We start from the raw sequence: 20,345 nt of genomic DNA on the forward strand, positions 1-20,345 counted from the left end.
AGCTGCAATGTGTATCCCATGGATACAGGGTTGGGGTGAGGGAAGTGGACCCCTGGAACACGTTGGAGAGGTCAGAAAAAGCTTCTGGCTTTTGTCTGACTTGGAAGAGATATGGTTTCTCCACAGGGAGGCCCCACACAGACAGGAAGCAGGGCAAACCTCCCACCGAGCCTCCACAGAGACCCCCAAACTATAAAGACGCTAAACCTGGGCATTTAGACTACTGTCGGCTGCAGCCCCTGGAGCCAGGAGGAAAACAGCCTTTTCTAAACAGGAACTCACCAGGCCTGAGGGAACATCTCAGATGGAGATGGAGTCCAGCACCCTGAACAGTGAGAACAGATGCCCACCCTCCAGCCTGATCTACAGCTGAATYCCCCTCTCTTCCCCAGCCTGGCTGAGTTCTGTCCTGGGCTAGACTGAGCTGTGTGTCTCTCTGTGGGGTCCTGTGCTCCTCAGCACAGCGCCRTGCTCAGCAGCTTCTCTGGGAGGGGTCCAGGAAGAAAAGGGAGGCAGACAGGTCCAAGGAACAGACCCCGATGGAGCCTCTCTCTGTATGTCTCTTCCCCGCCAACAGAAATCCCAGGCCTCATATCACCCTAGGCTGGTAGCAGCGTCGATCAGATTGTTTCCAGCTCACATCCCGTAGGGTCACTGGGCCACGTCAGCTCCCACTGCAGTCATTCTTGGGGTTTAAACTACCCTTTCCAGAGGCTCCTGGGGCCCCAGAGCTGGGCCCAGTGAAGAGGGGAGTCGTGATGGCCACAGGCCTGCTAGATCTCCTGGCTCTGCCCTGTGTTCCCGGTGCAGGTGGCCTCCTGCACTGAACATCTCAATAGATGGTTTAATTGATGTTTCCAATCTGTGAATTTGCAACTCAGGGCTTTTCTTCAGATTTGCCCCCAAGCCCCTGCCCTCCCCCCTCCCGCTGGGGTAGGAACGGGGAGCTGCAGTTGCCCAGCAGCTCCCAGTCTCTCCAGGGGCCTCAGCRGTTCCCACCCTGGAAGCTCACCCCCCTTCACACATCTATCACACAAGGACAGTTCTTCTCCTGAATGGACATTGTTTGACAAGAACCACCAAGGATAAAATCAGTACAGGGTCCCGGGGTCCCTCCCCGCTTGCCCCGAGCTGCACTCCCAAAGGCGACGCGTGCTGAGCCCTCAAAGGCAGAGATGCTGCCCATCAGCATCCTGCTCCGGGTGTGTACAACCCCGTCTTGTCTGCTGCGCCAGRGTCCATGGCACTCCCCTGTCCCCAGCCCATGGGCAGCGCCATGAGTTTGGCTTGGGGAATCATGCAGCAGCCAAGCCTGGCAGGGAGTGATGGGGACATGGGTCTCAGCTCTCAGTGGGAGGCACAAGGCAAACATTGGTGACAGAGAGGCCACCCRGCTGCCCGGAGCTTGTGCCAGAGCCTGGAGCTGATTTTATCCTTGGATATAAAAGAAACCAAAATGGAGAGAAACAAAGGAAAGAGCTACATCGACCCCAGCCCAACATCCCAACCAAGGGCCCAAAGCAAAGAGCAGCCACGAAACCAAAGCAAAGGTCCAAAGGAAGAAGGAAAGTCGCTCACTCACTGGTTGGTCTGTGTTTAGTGYGAGCGTCGGTCGCAGGGATGGAGGTGCAAGCAAGCAAACGGGGCCGGGGCTTTCGCTGTTCGTAGTAATAACGTTTTGTACAAGTTCAAGAAGAAGCATCATGTCTCAGGCCGGTCGCTCTCTGCTCTCTGTCCCGCCATCCCTCTGTCCGTCTGTCTGCCCGTCCTGGGCGCGAGAGAAAATCTGTTGGGTTGAGTTGGGTTTGTGGTCTGGTTTCCATTTGCATTGGGGTTTGTTGGCTCCATTTCTCGCCCTTTCTGATGCCCCTAGATGAAATACTCCTTCTTGTCATCACCACTGGCTTGGCCGCCCTCTGCATTGATGATGGCCGTGTCTGCGTCTGGGGCATCATCTGACCCCTTGGCCTCGTGGGTCAGGTAGGTACCTGAGCAGGGAGAGAGTGTGCAGTGTCACGTGCTGATCACTCTCCCAGTGCCATGCTCCCGCGCAAGCAGGTAAAAGCCCGGCTGCCTGCAGGGGCCCCAGTGGCAGAGCTCAAGGGCTTGCTGGAAAAGGCACTTCCAGCCCGCTGCAAAAATGGAGGCGAGAGGAGAAAAATCCTTTGGATGCGCCCTGAAATGGAAAAGTCACTGGTTTCTCTGGGATGAACCCTGCCCAGGGATCGTTCCTCACCTGGGCTGCTCAAAGCTTGTGCTGTCATCTGTAGCCAGAAGTGAAACTGCCCCCAGCTTTGCAGGCAGTTGCACTCAGCTGCATTTCCAGGTACACCTCCTGCCCTCCCCACCATCCGGCTTGGCTCTGCTGTTGGCATAGGGCTCTGCCCCTCCCTGCATCCCTGTCCCTGTTCCCCATCAGAAAACTGAAATGTTTCTCTGCAAAATGACAGTTTGCAAAGAGAAGTTTTCAGGTTTGGGGATGCCTGCAGAGAGCTGGTGCCCAGAGCCATGTGGGCTAGCACAGCGCTTGGCAGGAGGACATGGGAGCCTTCGACATGCGGCTCCAGCTCCTGGCTCCCCCAGGAGCTACATGCCCCAGTGCCGACATGGCAGGGGCAGATGCAGGCAGCTCTTCTGGGTTCGGAGGGCAGGGAGGGGGGCTCTTACTCACACATCACCTCTGCTGGTTTTTGCCGATGTCTGGATGTGACCGTCTCCCCGTGTCTTACGCATACACCTGCTGGGTGGATGAAAAGTCCAGGGATGGGGAGGTGGAAACGGTGGATAGGGTAGGAATAACAGGAGTGTAGAGGGCTCAGGGGATGGGTAGAGAGGGTAGCGAGAGAATGGGAAATGGGACGGGGCAGGCACACCACACGGTGCAGAGACAGGGACTGATGGGATAGGCAGTCCTGGGGCTGTGGGTACCAAGCCATGTAGGAAAGGGAGAAAGGGAAGAAGGGGAAAAGCTGTCTCTGCCCGGTATTACCTAGTCCTGTCTGGCTCCAAGGATTTATCAGGACATCTCTGTGCTGGGGTCGGTGCCAGCACAGTGCTGTGGCCCCTGGATCTTGGAGGGCTCTTTTGGCTGTGTTGGGTGTCTCCAGATACAGGATAGGTCTGTGGCAGGCAGAATGGGCAGTAGCCTCCCTTCACCCCTGCCCCACGCTGCCCACTCACTTTGGGGAAGTTGTCYGGATCCCAGGCTTGGAGAGTCCCATCCAGGAAGAGAGCACGCTCTGCACTGTCTGCCTGGTATGCCACAGCGGTGGCTGATAGGCATGGGGATCTTGGCTATGTGCTGTCCCAGAGGAGCTCGCCCTTGCCTTACCTTTGTGTCTGATCAGGTAGTGTCCCAAGACGATGAGGAGACTGAGCAGGAGAAAGACGATGACAGCAACCACTCCACCAATAACTGCATGGTATGGGCCRGAGGTTGATGGCACTGGGCTGGCATCTGTCCATACAGCAGGGAGAGAGAAAGCAGAAAGAGTGAGATATACTTATAGGCCCTGCTGCATATCAGAGGTTGGTGCTCATCCCAAGGATTGCTTAGGGCCAAAGACAGGAATCTGGGTAGGGTCCAATCCTGCTCGGCTCTGTGCCAACACAGGATGTCTTCCAGCATCACACASAGCATCCATCAGCCTGACCCCACTGCAAATGGGAAGAGAGAACTGTAGAGGCAGACAGCAGGGAGGAGAAGAGCCAGGAGAGGAATAGAAAAGGGATGGTGCCCATGGAGGCATCAAAAGAAGCAGGGAGGGGAATGCAAAGGAGGGTGGTCCCCATCTGCACGCAGCTGCCGGAGTAGGTGAGTCGGTGCTGGCTTCTGTAGGGATGAGCTGAGAGATGCTGAGCCCTGAGCAGCTGCACTGGGAGCCCTGTCTGGGTGAGAAGCAAGCTGAAGAGCCTGTCTAGAGCTGTGATGAGCAAACCTAGCCTCCCTCAATGCCCCAGCTGCTTGGGATGTCCCCCAGGGACCAGCACCAGCAAAGTGCTCTGCCACCATATATGCAGCCCATGGTACCTCTGCCCTCAGGATCCTGCAGACCCGCAATCCCCATTGCTCTCCTGAGTGATTCCTCCTCAGAGGTCTCCAGCCAGCTCCAATCCTGCTCTGTCCTTTGCGGAGTGGATTTCTGCCCAAGAAGGGGATAGGTTGAGCACATGGCTCTGCATGAGGAATCCATGGCTGAGCCAGGCTTTGCTTGCTCTTCCCCTGCATCCTGCCAGTACGCAGGTGATGAGCAGACTTGCACGGCAATGTGCTGCACCACAGGAGATGACAGGCAGGCATCCTAAGGAAGGTGGTCCTGGCACCACACTACGCCCTCTTCCCTTTTTGGAGATAGAATCTAGACAGTCACAGTGGAGTGAATCCAGCCAGAAACTGCCAGTCCCAACCAGCTGCATCTCATAGCTGAGTCCACAGCAGGGTCCTGGCATTTGCCCTGACTGGGTGGCACTTTGTGTTTGGGAATGTGAAGCAGCACCTCATGGCAATGTCCCCTCTGCAGGGACAGCAGTACTTGGGCCAAATGGAGATGAACTGCTCAGAGTCAAGCTAGGAAGCTCCTGCCTGTGTGGGGCAGATTATATCTTTGTGGCAGCCTGTACCCAGAGAAAAGCAGGCTCATGTTGAACTGGGTGAAGGTGTTTGGCATCTATTACAGGGACCAAATCCTCCTTCCATTCAGTTCTCATCCTCCCAGCTCAGCTCCAGGGTTGAAAGAGCCAGAGAAGTATTCAGAGGAAGAGGCGTTTGTACAGGACAGTGTGGAAAAAAACAGAGGAGGCAACAGGAAGAGGGGTGACATTTCACACAGACACAAGGCATGGTTTGCAACTCAGGGACAACTGCTGCAGCAACCTGCCACACAACAATGCTCCAGCCAAGAGCATGGGGGTGACTACCTGAGGAGACTCAGTGCGTGGGTGAGTGCCCCAGGAGAAAAGTAGCTCCCTGCTGGACAGGATGACACTTCCCATGGTGCAAGAGGGACGCATGAGGGCGCTTCCACCCTTCACGCCTCCTGGCAGTGGTCTACATTAATGGGATGGGAGCAGGAGGTTGGGTAGCAGAGACAGGGAAGGGTGGGAAGGACCACTGTGCAGCCCATGGTCTCACTCYTTGACCTCTTCTGCCATAGAAATGCTGCATACCACCATCCAGAAGTGCTGGTCCTGGTGGGAAGGTAGCTGCTGAGTCCTGACATGCCAAGAAGCAGTCAAACTAGATCAGACCCTGGTTGGGCACCTGGGATGTGGCAAGGGTCTCCCTGGCCCATAGGTTGGGCAGCCATCCTACTGCAGACCTTCTCCTGTTGGGTTGGGGACCAGCGGGCCATAAAGAGAGAGAAAAGGAGCTTACGGTACCTTGGATGGGAGCTGGAGTGAAGGATGAAGCGGTGGCCATGGTAGCATGAGAGATGGGCTGGGAAGGGCCTGGCGGAGGGGCTGGAGTGGAGTGAACGTGTGGGGTGGGGAGCTGGGAAAGATCTGGGGAGGACAACAAAAACAGAGGGACACAAATCAACCCCTCGGAGAAGCCAGCTAGCTGTGACAGAGTCCATTTGAGGAGGCCCCAGCTCCCAGCCTGGCTCTGCCCCTGCACCACTCAGCCCTCTGGGCTCACCCTRGCAAAGAGCAGCCCAGGGAACATTCCACCTGGGTGATAGGGACAGCAAGCCCTGGCCTGCTGGGCACCCATCTTTCTCAGTCATGCTGTCCCACGGGTCCCATCCTACCCTGGTCTGAACCTGCTCCTTGGACAGCCCTCACAGCCTTGCTCCTCTCTTCCTGCCACCATCCTCTCATCCTCTGATAACACCCTCCTGGGAAAGCACTCCTGTGGATGCCTTCCCCCTCTTTGACCTGCCGGGTGCCAAAGCATAACCCCGTAGCCCCCTCCTCCGAGAATAGCTGCTGGGCACCACTGGGTCCCCTCCTGTGTGGGATCCCAGGGTTGGTAAGTGTCACCTGGCACAAGGTCCCACCTATACTTTCCTAGGCACATCCTTAGGACTGCTCTGTCCCTGCTCCCCCTTGCTGCAGACCATGACAGCTGCTGTGGCAGGCAGGTTCAAGAGCGCTCAGCTGGGCAGGGCAGATGCTCTGGTGATGGCGCCTGAGATCTAAGTGCCTCTGGGGAAAAAAAGAGGGGGATTTGAAAATGGGAACCAGGCCCAGATGTGGAGGTCCTCTGTCAGGTGCTGTGAGACCAAGTTGGTGGATGACACCAGTGTTCAGGGTGCTGTGTGCTCATGGATGGGTGCCAAGCACCCTGGATGTTGCTGTGAGATCCTGTTGGTTGTAGAGCACCTTGCGTGCTGTGAAGTCATGGCTGGATGCASAGTGCTGTGAGTGATGCTGTGTTCATGGCTAGGTGCAGAGCAGGGATGGGTCTGCACTGGAGATGGACACACCAGTTACAAGAAGGGCCAGAGCCTACCCCGGCTTGTGGGAGAGCTCCAGCTCACTCAGTGCCCTGAGCTAGGGCTTCAAGAGAAACCAGCTCCCTATGGAGACCCCTGCACCCAGGGGTGACAAGGGGGGTGGTAAAGCCACAGCAGGTGCAGCCTGAGAAGGGTGAGAAAAGACTGAATGTCCTCTCTCTTGGGGCTCAGCGCAAAAGTAGTGCCAGGGAAAGCAGGTATGGGCCAGGAGGATGGCGGGCAGCAAACACAGTGCCAGTCCAGAGCGATCCCAGCGCTCCCTGCGGCAACACTCCCCCAGGCTGGCAGGGTGCAGCAGATCCAACACCCCGGGACTCTGGCCATGAGCAGCACAGGGAGACAAAGGGTGCAAGAGGGGAGGAATGGACAGGGCATTTAAGGGCTCATCCTGGGCAGGCAGAGGGGAGAGGGACTTAGTGGGGTGGTAGGTCTGAGGAACCATTGCAGCCATGCGCATTCTCTATCCACAGCTGTGTTTGTAGGTGAAGGATGTTGAGTGTGCCTGAAACAAGATGGGAGGGAAGGGAAGGGGAAGCAAAAGGGAAAGGGAATAGCTGTAGCATGTAGGAATGTTGGAGTGGAAGATGGGAAGTCTAAGGCTGATGGAGGGGACAGAGATGGCAAGATGTTTTGTAGGAGAGGTGGACATCCCCAGATCCAGGACCAGATCCCCATTGTGGGGCAGTGGGGGAACCAGCTCCTACCAATATGCTGGAAAGCTGCAGGGCAAAGGGGCTGGGTGCTGAGCACAGTGAACCCGGGATGGGGCAGCACAGCTGCTGGCCTCCCAAGCAGCCCTGGTCAGGGAAGGGTCAGAGTGCTGAAGAAACACTAACAGCCCTGCGTAGCACACAGCTCTGCTCCACGTGCAACACACAGCACTCAGACGCAGGTAGGGCTCAGCAACAGCGAACATGGAGTTTGCAGCAGCAGAGCAGAACCAGGAGCAGGAGAGGTGGCAAGGGGACAGCAGGCAGCAAGGAGTGGGCGACGTGTGGGGTGACAACAGATGCTGCTCTTTCCCACGCAAGGACGGATGTCAAGTGTGGTGAGCCGTTTTGGGGGCACAGGACAGCAATGCAAGCCTCCAGCTCTGTCGATTCAGGGTAAGCCATTGGGCCCATCTCCAAAAGCTCGGGACGTAGCTCTCAAGGAACCCTGCAATTTGGAGGGGTAGTGCCATCAGGAATCCTCTCTGGCTCCACAGTGTGGAGGGCCATGGCAYAGATAATAACGCAGAGGCTTCTTTGTCTGTGACCTACTCAGGTCCCAGAGGTTCCAGCTTTGTCCTGCCTGTGGTCCCCTTAATCCCCCCATTGCACCCTCTCCCTCGTCCAGTAGGAGGCGATAGGGACCAAGCTCAGCCTGGGCTGTGCTGTGTCCCTGCCTCAACCCCTCCTCGAGCTGCTCTCTGCCCTTCTTGGCCCTGACCAGCAGCTCTGTACAGTGCCTGGTGGGACCAGGTGTCCCCTCCTTATGCTGTGTCACATGTAGAGGGGAGCAAATGGCTGAGGCTGAACACCWGAGCAGCCCGAAGGGGCTGGGACGAGGGCTGGCTCCAGGCGAAGACGGAGAGCAGCAGAGAAGGACACGGCAGGAGTCTGGATGTGTCTGGAGGAGCTGGGGATGCAGCGCTCCTAGGGATGCTCAGCACCCTGCCAGTGAGCGTGCTGGGACCCCAGCCGTGCGCATGCTCCGAGCACCCACTCTCGGGGCAAAGCCCCTCTCACACCATGGCCCTCCTGGGTGAGAAACCATGTCCATGTGTCCCTCCATGGGGGAAGCAGTTGGGATGGAGGTGCTGTGCCAACTGACAGCTCCTGGGAGGAGACGGGTGATGCAGGGTGCCCTGTGGTCCCGCTTACCACTGACGTCAAGGTTGTACTTGGCCACGACGCTGCCCATGGAGCTGGTGGCCGTGCAGACGTAGGTGCCGCTGTCGCTCTTGTTGAGGAAGGGGAAGAAGAGGACGCTGTCGGAGCTCAGCTGCAGGGGTGTATCGCTGCCTTCCTTCTCCCACAGGAACTCCTGAGGGCTGGGGAGTGGGATGGGGGTGAGACACCTCTCCCTCCCCAGAACCTCAGGGCTGGTGGGTGGGGGGCTGGGGCAGAACAGAGCCAYTGCCCAAGCAGTGAAAGGGGTGGTGAAGGCATGAGAATATTTAAGCAGAAGTAAGACACCCATTTTAGAGATGAGCCAAGGTGCATTCACAGCTCCACTGGGAGGACAGAGCAGGCCATGGGGACTTCACCTGTCCTCCGCATGGTGCCCAGTCCTGCCTGGCATTGACGCAAACCCACAGTGACCTGTCCTGAGCCCAGACTGCCCTAATCTGACCCCACACTGCCCTGGTCTCACCCCATACTGCCCTTTCTGACCCTGCACTGTCTTATCTGCAATACCCTGTTCTGCCAGTGCTCTGGGGAGGCCTAAGTGGCTGCTTTGGTTCCCCGGCAGAGTGGCAGAGGGAGGATGGGTTGGCCAGGGCCCAGGGATGCGGAGCTGGAGGGAGCAGGAGGGCCTTACACGGGGTTGCCCTGCCCGTCGCACTGCAGCCGGAGCTTCTCGCCTTCCCGTGGGTACATGGGATGCGGCTCGATCTTTGCCGTTGGCTTGTCTGCATACAGAGAAGAGACACAGATGGATGACAGCCTGCCCCTGCCCCACACCATGCAGGGGTCCTGCTGGCATCCCTAAACTCTGCCCCTGCCCCCAGAGAATCTCCATACGCTGGCCCTTCCTCTGCATGCATGGGAGGCTGCTGGCAGCAGTGTGAGTGCACCCGTGTGTGAGGGGGGGGCTCAGCAAGCCATTGGGATGGGGGGGGTGAGAGGCTCTGGGGATGCCATGCAACAGTGTGGTCCTGACATCCCCCACCCCATCCCCATGGGGGGACATGCAGGATGAAGGGGATAGAGAGAGGCAGGACATGGGAGATAGTGCAAATGCATCTCAGGGACAGCACAGACCAGTCTCGGGGAGATAGGCACAGGCGGAACACGGGAGATGGTGCAGACAGGACTTGGGGAGATGGGGACAGGCAGGATGTGGGGGACAGGGATGGGCAGGACATGGGGACGGAGCAGGCAGAACTCAGGCGGGTGATGCAGGCAGGGCATGGGGGATGGAGAGGCAGGGGAAGCCTGGGGCGTGCATGTGCAGGGGAAGTGCCTCTGCAGCATCTGCACGTGTGAGCTGTCTGTGAGTGTACGGGTTGTGAGGAGGAGCGTGTGTGTGTGTGTGTGTGTGTGTATGGCAAGGCTGAAAGTTCTGTATATGTGCGTGTGCAGATGGGTGTATGCATGTGTGTAGCAGGGTTCTGTGTGTGCATGCATGCGTGTGCACGCAGCAGCAGAGCTGTTTGTGTGTGGCTGGCCTATACGCATGCGTGTGTGTTTATGTGTCACAGCTTTGTGTACATGCGCATGTGTGTGCTCACAGCAAGGCTCTGCATGTGCTCTGTGCGCACATACATGCTGCCAGGCTCTGTGTGTGTGCGTATGCCTGCATGCACATGCAGCAAGGCTTGGTATGTGTTACAGGGCAATACGACTGTATGTGCACCAGGACCATGCGTATTGCAGCTGTGGGTGTGCATGTGTGCACCTGCARGTACACGGCAAGGCTCAGCCCGCGTGCATCAGGACTGTGGGTGCGCACATGCAGCAGGGCAGTGGGGCGGYGTGCATGTGTGTCCACGTGCGCACGCATGCATGGCAGGGCAGCGAGTGTGCATGGGTGCCTGTCAGGGCTGCATGTGTACGTGCAGTGGACTCTGCGTGTGTGCGTGCGTGAGGGCTGTGTACATGCACAGCAGGACTGAGGGCATGTGCGTGTCAGGACCGTGTGCGAGTATGCACAGCAGGGTTGTGTGTGCATGTGTGTGTGTGCATGCACGGCCATGTGTGTATGACAGCTGCCTAACTGCGGTGATGCTGAGGCTCTTATCCCCTCCTGCTCTCCCAGCTCTGTCCCCCATCCTTATGGCCCTGTCCCTTGCCCCATGTAGTCCTGTCCTCCCACCCCATGTGTCCCAGTCCCCCATGGCCCTGTCCCCCACCACCCCTGCATCCCACGTACAGTGGACCTGCAGCTTCTGTGTGGTTGATCTCTCTACATTCTGCAGGGACTCGTGGTCCACAGCGCAGGTGACTTCAGCATCGTTGTCCTCCTTGGTGACGCGGAACTCCACGCGACTGCTCACAGTGAAGGTCTTCCCGTTGGGGTCCTCTACCACCTCGGTGCCTTCATCTGTGGGGACAGGAGGGACCATCGGAGGAGATGGGGATATAGGGCATGGTCTCCTGGCAGAGGGATAGGGCTGACATGCATGTTGAGCAGGGGGCACTCTGTCCCTGTCCTGTGGTTGATGGTAGCATGGGATGCCACTGTGCTCCAGTGCTGGGCACATCTGCAACCCCTGGTGCACCATTTGCYTCCCTCGTGCTCCTAGCTACACCAGTCCCTTGGGGCACAGCCCCACTGCTTGGGCACCTACCCTTCAGCTCCTTGTTGCCCTTCCTCCACCGGAGCTGGGCTGCGGGCTTGCTGCCAGAGGACCGGCAGGTCAGCCGGGCTATCTTCTCTTCATCGATGGGCTGCTCATGGCCAAAGATCTGGGGTTTCTGGGGGATTCCTGAGAGAGGAGGCAAGAAATGCAACAGCCTATTAGCTTGGTTGTGTGCCACTATCTAGAGATGATTACATGCAGACAGGCATGCTGACAGACACGGCAAGGATGTGTTATGGGTCAGGATGCAGGAGAGTAGCAGAGATATACATAAGGAGGATATTCCATGMGGGGCAAAGCAGGTAGGAGGCTAGGAGCAGGCAGGAGTAACCGCTGCTTGTGGCTTACCTAGCACAGTGACGAGGGCCTTAGCAGTCCGCACAGGCATGGTGAAGATGGAGCAGGTGTATTCACCCTCATCCGAGAGCACCACATCGCTGATGCTGATGGTCAGCTCATTTGGCGTGGACCTCTCCAGCTGGATCCTGTTATCTCGTAGGGCTGGGAGAAGAGGGACAGCAGGGTGAGTGGTAGAGGCTCAATGCTACCAGGACCCTCTACTGGGTCATTTTAACCCAGCAGCAGCATCATAAGCAGGCAGCAGGAAGAAAGATCACCTTCCTGGGGCATCACCTGCCCCAGTGTACCTTCCCTTTGTCCCTGCAACCCTTTGGTCTCAGGGCTTGTTCCTCTCCCCTGAGGCAGCCTTCTTCCATCCCCAGCTCCCTTGCATGTACCTCGTTTCTCCCCAAAGTAGAGGGTCTGCTGGGCAGGGTTGGACCACTGCAGCGAGGAGTCATCAGGATCTTCCACCTGGCACTTGAGCACCACCGTACCACCAGCCACCACCGTCTCGTCTGATGTCGTGGGCTGGCTCTCTGGGCACAGATGGAGAGGTTAGTGGGGGCCCTTGGCATCGCCTCTCCCCACGCATGCAGGAACACTGCTGAGCAACAGAGGGAAGGAAGAGAGGGGGACAGTGGCATCCCCAAAGTCCCTGGGACAAAAAGGGCTCCTGTTCTGGGCTGAATAGCTTGGGGGGGCGGGGGCACAGCCTGCTTAGGGCAAACACATTTTCTCCCTGCCTCCATTCTGGACAGTTGGGCAGCAGGGCAGGCTGCAGGAGTAGGGAGACTAGGTCATCATGGGAGGGTGGCTCAGCTACCAGGTGCCTRGCAGCTCTTGATGCCAGTGGTGGTGCGGGAGCAGGGGAGCACCTGCTGCCAGGGGTCTCGCCAGATACAGGGCAATGGTGCCTGTGATAGCCAGCGTGAGTGCACATGGGTATGTATGTGTGTGGATGTATATCTATGTGCACATGCATACATGTCTGCATATATGTGCACATGTTTGAATCTACACACATACATACATGTTTACATGTATAWTCACATATATACATGCAAGTGGGCACATGAGAGTGCATTTGCAGGCATGCACACCTGACCATATTGCACAGCCCCTTGAGTGTGTGCACACACAACACACAAGCAGGACACCTGGAGAAATGCCTGCCATGAGTGCTGTACAGTTTTTCTGTATATATAGGCTGGTACCTGTGTGCGCACACATGTACATATGCATGTGACATTCACACTTGGCACAGCTGTGCAGTGAGTGGGGCATATTTAAATGAGTCATGCATGTGCACACATGTACACACTCATGCATGCTTGTCCCTCCCCAGGATTGAGATGTTTCTATTGCATGGGCAGCATGCTTGGAGCTGAGCCRTCTTGCATGCCCTGGGGACAATGTGGGGACACTCACAGGCATACATTTGCCCAGTGCAAGCCCATCCTCTGGCCACAACACAGCTGCAGAAGCTAAAAGGACTGGTGGGCAGGAGCCATCCTACCGCTCTGACATACCCAACCTGCAGCACCCACTGAGACAGGGGTTCCCAGAGAGCTGCTGTCCTCAGGTGGTAGCTCCATGCCAACCCGCTTGGAAACACTAGTGTCAAGCCTGGCTCCAAACACAGCCCCTGGGGCTGCTCTAACACACAGACAGCTGGTGCCTGCCGGGCACGAGCAGATCCATGCACAAGCATGGGTATGCCACAAGGCAGCAGGAGAGCCTGGCACCAGGACAAGCACTGGCTGAAGGCAGCAAGCCCTGCTCCACCACCCTGGCAGTGCCAGCAAGCTGAGGCTCAGAGCTGTGGTGCCCATTTCTCCCCTCTGTGCTAGGTGCCCAATGAGACAGGAGGCCCTGCCAGCCATCTCTATCTCTGCCTGTCTTAAGCAGCTTCTTGAAGCAGGTCACTGTGTCCCTGCTGTCAAGGGTGGCTCCAGGGACACAGGGCTGCAACCAGCAGATGGGCCAGCCCTGCCCATGGGCTTGACAGTGATGCTCAGGACAGTGACAGACCTGCAAACAAGCAAAGCAGCTGGGGGGCTGCAATCTCACTGGTGGGGGGGTCACCAAGGGACTGTAGGCTTGATGCAAGGCTTGTAAGCACCTTTTCTAGTTACTCCCCTTTGTTGCTCCTCAATTTAGACTCTACGGGGTCCTTTCTGGAAGGGTAACAACACTCATACATGCTGGGGTTGCTCCACCAGTTTATCAAACAGCTGTGGACTATCCCAGTACACCTGGAATGTGCTCTATGGAATATAATGATATCAGATATGATGTACAGATTATGGCATCTGGTCCACAGGATGAGGTCTGCAGTCTATGATCTGTGATCCATGGCTATGGGGTGTGATGTGAGGTCCATGAGCTGTGGTCTAGGAGTTACAGCCAACAGTCCATAAGGTTTGGTCAGCAGTCTATGGTCTGCAGCATATGACCTGTAGTCCATCAGGGTGGTCTGTATGGTGTGGTCAACAGTCCACCAAGCGTGACCACGGTCTATGGTCTCTGATCTGTGGTCCATGGTGCACAGGCTGGGGTCAGTGACCTGTTCTCCATGTCATTGCCCCTAGGTGGATTTTCTCTCACTCCTGCTCTTTCTGGGCTATGCACATCCCTTCTCATTCTGTCTCACCCCCTTCCAACACTGCATTTCCTTAGCTAAGATGTTACATTTCACTTCAGGCTCCTTGGAGGGCTCCATGCTGGTGAGCAGCGAGCCCAAGGGCAGGGAAGAACACCAACAGGATCAGATAACCCTGTGCCTGCCCCAAGGACAGCTATTTTGGGAAAGCTGACATGCCAATGAGCCAAGCTGCACCAGGGAGAAGGGGGACACTCTCCCAGCCTGGAGGTTGCATGCCCTCCTCAACCGGCTGGAGTAAGCACTGAGCAAATGCTGTCTGCACCAGCTCCACAGAAAGAACGGGGAAGGAAGGATGCTGCTACATGCACTTCACTTATGTGCTGCAGAGAGTTTTATAAACCCTCTTAGACTTCAAATTGGTCCAGCTCCATAACCTGCCACAGACTGAGAACTAGCCATAAGTGAGGCAAAGAGCTGTCATGGACAGAGCTGCCCTCTGCAGCATCTCTTGTTCAGAGGGCAGTGCTGTCTGGGGACTGACCCCAGCAAAGCTGTCTCCACAAAGACGCATGTCTTGGGAACCTTGCACATATGCATAAGTTCAAGTGGGGCTGCATGTGTGCATGAGTTCAGGTGTGGTTGCACCCCTTCCCCCCTCCGACCCAGCTCCATGCCAGATACACACAGCCTGGAGGTGAAGGCAACCCACCCCTAACCACAGCAGTTCAGCAGCTGTCTGGCATCCCAAGACATCTTGGCATCAATTACTCACATTTAAGCAATGAATCAGCCTCAGGTCCCTCTGAGATTGGGGTGAATTGTGCCCTGTGCACCCAGACAGCCCACAGTGAAGTCCAGATTTTATGGGCTTATTTCCCTGGGTGATGCTCACTGTCTGGGTTAAGCTTAAGTTGGGGGAAGGATGAGGGGAGCAGCCTGTTTCAGGCTGGATTTCCCCATTTTCCCCTCAGAACAGTAAAGAAAAACATTTTCTTCCACCCATGTTACAAGTTCTCCAAAACTGCCACATCCCTGTGGAGCAGCCAGGGTCCCTAGCTGTGCAGCCCTGCTAGAGATATCAGCCCCAACCCTGCCAGCTGCCAAGGCTCTGACAAACCTCTGTTCACAGCCCTATGGGTCCTCCTGCACCCTTCTGTGCTGTGTGCTGCTGCCTGCCAGACCAGGGCCCTGCCAGAGCCCGCAGGCTCCCAACATGTGGGGACACAGCCATGAACACCCCATCATACCGCTTTTTTCCTTGGTAAGGATCAGAGAGGGATCAGAGGAGGGCAGGGGGTTGAGGCTGCCTGGTTTTCCAGGCCCAGACCATTCTGCTCATGTTAAGGTGAGCCCAGCCAGGGAACATGTGTGACTTCTTCCCTGCTCACATCCAGCAGGTGTGGTTATGAGTGAAAATCTTTTAAATTTGTATTAGAATATTCCCAGGGTTGAATACTCCCTCACCAGCCCCAGTAAACTCCCATCACTAATGGTAATATTTCATGCTTGCTATTGAAATTTTGCTCCTTTCCATGTGCCTGGATTTAATGGCTAGCCCTGAGACTCTGCTACACTCCTGTCTGGTCAGCTGAAAAGCCTCTGCTTCACATCTCTTTCCTTGTAGATATTTATAGGTGGTGATCAAGTCTTCCCCATCCTCCCTTCTGATATGCCAACCAGCCGGAGTGCCTSGAGTCTCGCTCCACAGCCTATTTCCGATCTGTTAATCATGACTGAAGCTTTTCCCTGATGTGTCTCCTGTTCACTCATGCGCAGACACCATGCCTGGCCTGGTGAGAATTCCCTGTTCACGCATGCCTCACACTGGGAGCTTGTGTGAGGATCACCAGGGGACCTGTCCCCTGGGACAGTGCCTGGTGAGTGTGACCTGTGGTCCACCATAGGACACACCTCTGCCACGTCACACACAGGGTGTCTGCAGCCCAGCCAGGATCAAGGCCATAGCTCTCCATTCCCTCCTCCCTACTGGGGAGATCTGTCTGTTGGCTTGTTTTATTTAATGATACAGTTGTACCTGCTACATCTGTAAGTAGGGGATTAGGTCCTTCCAAGCCACTGTTGTCCAAACTCAAAGCACTCCAACTCCAGTACAATTTAGGACAGGGTATAAAACCCACAGGGAATAAGACAGACCCAATCTCTTAATTAACACAATTATTATCTGCTAGAACCCTGGCCTCATTAAGGTATTAACATAGGGAGAGCTTAAACAGAGCAAGGAGTGCATCTTCCCTGGGGCAGGGGGCTAAGGCTACGCAGCCATGCGATGGCACTCATGTCTGTGTGCTTGTGCAGCGTGACGCATGCAGGGCATGTTCAGACCATCCTGACAGGGCAAAAGCTGTCCAAGTGCACAACCCCAGAGACCAGATAGGGCTGAAGCCAGCCCTGCCATTCCCAGAAACCCATTGGTGCCTCTGGCCTGCTCCCATAATCTCTTTTCATGCCCACAATACTGCAAAAATCCATCTTGGTCCCATGGACTCGCTGTCTTCTCATAACCCCACTGAAAGCACAAGGCAGTCACAGCTTTGTAGAGCCCTTGCATAAAGTGGGCAGTTTGGGGAAACAGTGTCAGCGTTGTGCTTGCATTCAAACTGCCATGCCCTGTGCCATCACTCCACACTGGGCATCTCCGCACCCATTTCTGCTCCTCCTTGGCCACCAGCAAAAGCTGCTCCAGGCTGAGTGACCAGGGAGCCAACACAAACCTCCAAAGAGCTTTGGGGCTGCACCACCCTGAGAGAGCCATGCCTGCCTCCCCTTATGCATTAACCTGCTCTTTGAGCACCCTCGCAGAGCAGGGCCAGCTCCAGATGCCAGGTGGTAGGTAGTCTGCCCACAGTGCTGTGACACAAGACAGACTCAGCTTAAGCATCTCTCACCCAGCAGGTATCAACACTGGGAGTGCTGGGAGCAGGGGACAAGGAACCAGGCTAAAGGGGTGGTGGGTTCAGGCCACAGTGTCACTGGGCACCTAGACATTGCCAGTGGCATCACTGGAGCTCAGGTAGAAAGGAGAAGCTGCCAGTAGCAGGACAAGGGTGCTGGCATGCTCTGGGGCAGGCAACAGTGGCTTAGGTATGGCAGGGATCCCCAGGCTTAGGTGTCCTGTGGTGCTGCCAGGCAGTTGCAGTCCACCTCAGGCTCTGGGTCTCTGAGGAGCTGAAGCCCATGGGACATCCACCCAGAAGCAGACAAGTGCCCGGGCAGCGTGAGGCCACTCTGTGACAGGGCACTGCCTGTGATGGAACCCATGTCACCCCTGGCTGGCTAACAGTGCCATCCTAGGTACCATCACAGCCTGCACTACCCCCTAGGCACTTAGYACCTCACTGCTTTTTGGCAGAAGCCCCCATCTCTCCTCTGCCCAGCTCAAGCTTTCATCAGCTGAGCCTCACTCATACTCTTGAGCAATAGGAGAGCCCCCTTGCCAATCCCCCCCCACCCCAAACCCAGATTTGGACCCTCACCCCAGGTATGAAAGCCACCCCAGAGACTGTTTCCCACTCCCAAGGGTGTCCCCTTTGGGTCAATACAATCTGACCACTGGGCTGACCAGAAAAGACAGGATGCAGGAGTGCCAAAGGGACTCTGCTCACTGTAAAGCCACCACAGCTCCAGCTTGGGCTTCAGCTTTACTGGGGACCTTCCTTCTCCTCCTTCCTTTCTGTGCTCACAACTGTGACAGTCAGGGGGGACCAGGAAGTCTAGACAGAGATGGATCTCAGATCCCACAGAGAAAAATGATGCTTCTGGTTAGCACCATAAACCTCAAGCACAGCTCTGGGGGAAGGGGAGCTCCTCCAGACCATCACAGAAAGCCCCCTGGGACTGGCACAGGCCATGCAGATGACAGCCTATGAGATGGTGGGAATCTGCCCAGAGAATCAAGGCTTGGGGAAGACTCAGGATGGGGTGCCACAACAGAGAGCCAGGGCAGTTCAGCAGCAGCCAAGCTCTCCTGCCTGCTCCCGAAAGCCTTGTGCAGGGCACACTTTGCACAAGGGACCCAGAACACCTTGTGCAGGGCAAAGGGACACAGCCCCCTGCTGCGATGGCTCCACTGTCTCCAGCAACAGCCTATACGAATCACCGCACTGCGCCCTCCGGCACAACCTAGATACTCTGCTCRCCTCTGCGCCGTGCATGCCGACAGCTTGGAAGAACAGATGGGCACGGCTAGGCCGCTGCGCCAGTGCAGCTTGATTTAATTAAAAACCGCCRTGGCTGTAACCTGCTGGCCCTTGACAGAACGGGGGCACAGCCACCACATGAGAGTGCATCCCAGTCTAGAGAGCTGCAGTGGGGATGGGGTGGGGAGACAGGACCCCAGGAACAGTGAGTCTCACCACAGGGCTAGCTGGGGAGCTTCACCCCATCCTGCTCCTGCAATGACACAAGGGACAGGGCAAGGCCCCACAAGGCCTCTGTCCCTCCTTGTTTGCTGGTCACAGCCTTGCCACCATACTCACACACRAGATGGTAGCACTGTGCTGTCTCCAGCAAAGTCAGTTGCCAGCCAGGCATGAGGACTCACTTGTTGGAGGACACAAGGACTAAAGTTGCAGTCCTAAGACAGCAACGTAGGATACTGAGAAGCAGGGAAGATGCCTCGCATGTCATGACTGCTCCCAGCTCCAGTCCTGGCATAGCCCAGTGCAAACTCCCAGCTCAAATCTCAGGGCGTTTCCAAAGGAAGATGAAGGCCAGCTCAGGCTATCCTATAAGACTGCAACAGCACTACAGCTTTTCAGCAGTATCATAAGACACGTCTCTAAGAAATATTTAACACCCTTTACAGAGGGGTCCCATTCCACCCCCCCCAGGCATCCTCAAAGGGCTTTGGGCAACATCACAAGGGTTCAGAGGCAGGAGGGGGGGAGCAGAGAGAGCTCCTGGCCACTCTGAAGCAGGATGCTCTGGAGAGCAGGTTGAGCTGAAAGCTTTTGGACATTCTTGGCACCCAGCTTAAAACAGCTCCCCACAAGCCCCAGGGACAGGTGTCAGACACCCAGGGAAGCATCCGCACTTGCCATGCCAGCAACTGCTGCCAGCACGGAGCCGCTGACACCTGACAGCCATCTCCCAGGACATGCTGGTAGCTCAGGCTGGCACGGCYGCCTCTCTCCCTCCCTCCGTTGTGATGCAGAGCAGCCACTGAAGCAGTCCCTTGGGCTGCAATGCCACAAGGACAGGATGGCTTACCTGAAAAGGCAGAGAAGGGGGGCAGCAGAGCTGTGTGCAGCCCTGATCCCCAGCATGCTGACAGGGTTTAGCACCAGGCTGCCATGCACATAGCACCTGAAGATGGCTCCTGCCACCAATCTGGCTCTGGCAGGTGCCTCAGTACTCACACAGAGGAGGGAGGTGAGCACACCAGGGACTCCCAGGGACTCCAGAATTGCTGTAGAGGGATGGGACAAGGCCAGAAAAACATGCAGGGAGTTTGGGACTTGCCCTGCCAATGCAGGGCTGGACTCAGGGACTGGACTCACAGGTGTAACCAGCCCAGGACCCCCAGCTCTGCCCTTCCTTGGCACTGAAACACTCAAGATAGAAATTCTCTCTTTCTGGCTCACATCTCTCCAAGAGTGACAACAGATACAGAAAGTGGGAGGATGTCTGGCAGCCATTTCTTCACTCAGATCTACAACTCTTCCAAACCAAGTTTCCGAGGGCCACCCAAGCCTTGCTTGCCACCTCCAGCCTGTGGCCTGCTATTATCCTACAATAAAATAATAAGTTATTTTACAGATGGCAAGCAAGCACCAAGGTGTTCCAGCAGCCAGGGCACCTGGGTCCCCTGATGGGACCCTTGTGGAAGGAGGAAGAGATGGCCAGTCCCACTGGAAGCAGGTACACAACTCCATTGCAGTCACCATCTCAGACCCATGAGACAGCAAGTGCAACCTCAGGCACATCACAAAATACTATGGCAATGACTTCACTAGGCCTCCTGCTTCTGGCTAAGAGCTACTGCTGTGTTTCAGATCCCAACCAGCACATGAAAGTTAGAGAAGCAACACACTCCACACACACACACAAAAAAAATCAATATCTCATTAATTAAGTCTTTGCACTTTTGCAGGGGGCCGCAGTCATATTTATGAGGGGAAAATGATGTACACATGTCTCCTAACTCCCTGAGCCCCAGCAGCAGGACTTGCTTGTATGGTCTTCCCCAAAACCCTTGTATCCCATCCCCAATATCTTCCTTTCTCAGAAAGGTCTGCAGCTCTGGTGGTTCCAGCCCCAGGACACTGCCATACAAGGTAACAAATCCTCCACAGCACATCTCTGGAGGCTTTTGCAACACAACCTAATGGCACATCTCCTATCTTTCAGGAGCCATTTCACCTGGAGCATCTTCTGGGGAAGCTAAGCACAGCATATGCTTGCAGTGAGC

At 56.2% G+C, this 20,345-nt stretch overlaps 1 protein-coding gene across 2 annotated transcripts; it reads right to left on the bottom strand.

Moving 5' to 3' along the window:
• Positions 1–982: 982 nt before the first annotated feature.
• Positions 983–11,841, bottom strand: CADM3 (cell adhesion molecule 3). Of its 2 annotated transcripts, none has more exons than XM_026079092.1 (9): positions 11,706–11,841; positions 11,317–11,469; positions 10,957–11,094; positions 10,539–10,709; positions 8,985–9,075; positions 8,324–8,493; positions 3,332–3,457; positions 2,672–2,737; positions 983–1,988 (listed from the first exon to the last, which is right to left on the bottom strand). In XM_026079092.1, exons 2-9 carry the CDS (start codon positions 11,354–11,356, stop codon positions 1,870–1,872), a joined length of 921 nt encoding a protein of 306 aa, XP_025934877.1. In that variant the 5' UTR covers positions 11,357–11,469; positions 11,706–11,841; the 3' UTR covers positions 983–1,869. The 2 variants fall into 2 exon arrangements, with proteins under 2 accessions (XP_025934877.1, XP_025934876.1); XM_026079091.1 differs by having other exon boundaries at positions 2,672–2,740.
• Positions 11,842–20,345: the final 8,504 nt, after the last annotated feature.

Source organism: Apteryx rowi, unplaced genomic scaffold (genome assembly GCF_003343035.1).
Source record: "Apteryx rowi isolate R43461 unplaced genomic scaffold, aptRow1 scaffold_492, whole genome shotgun sequence".
In the NCBI taxonomy this organism is placed as follows: Eukaryota; Metazoa; Chordata; class Aves; order Apterygiformes; family Apterygidae; genus Apteryx; species Apteryx rowi.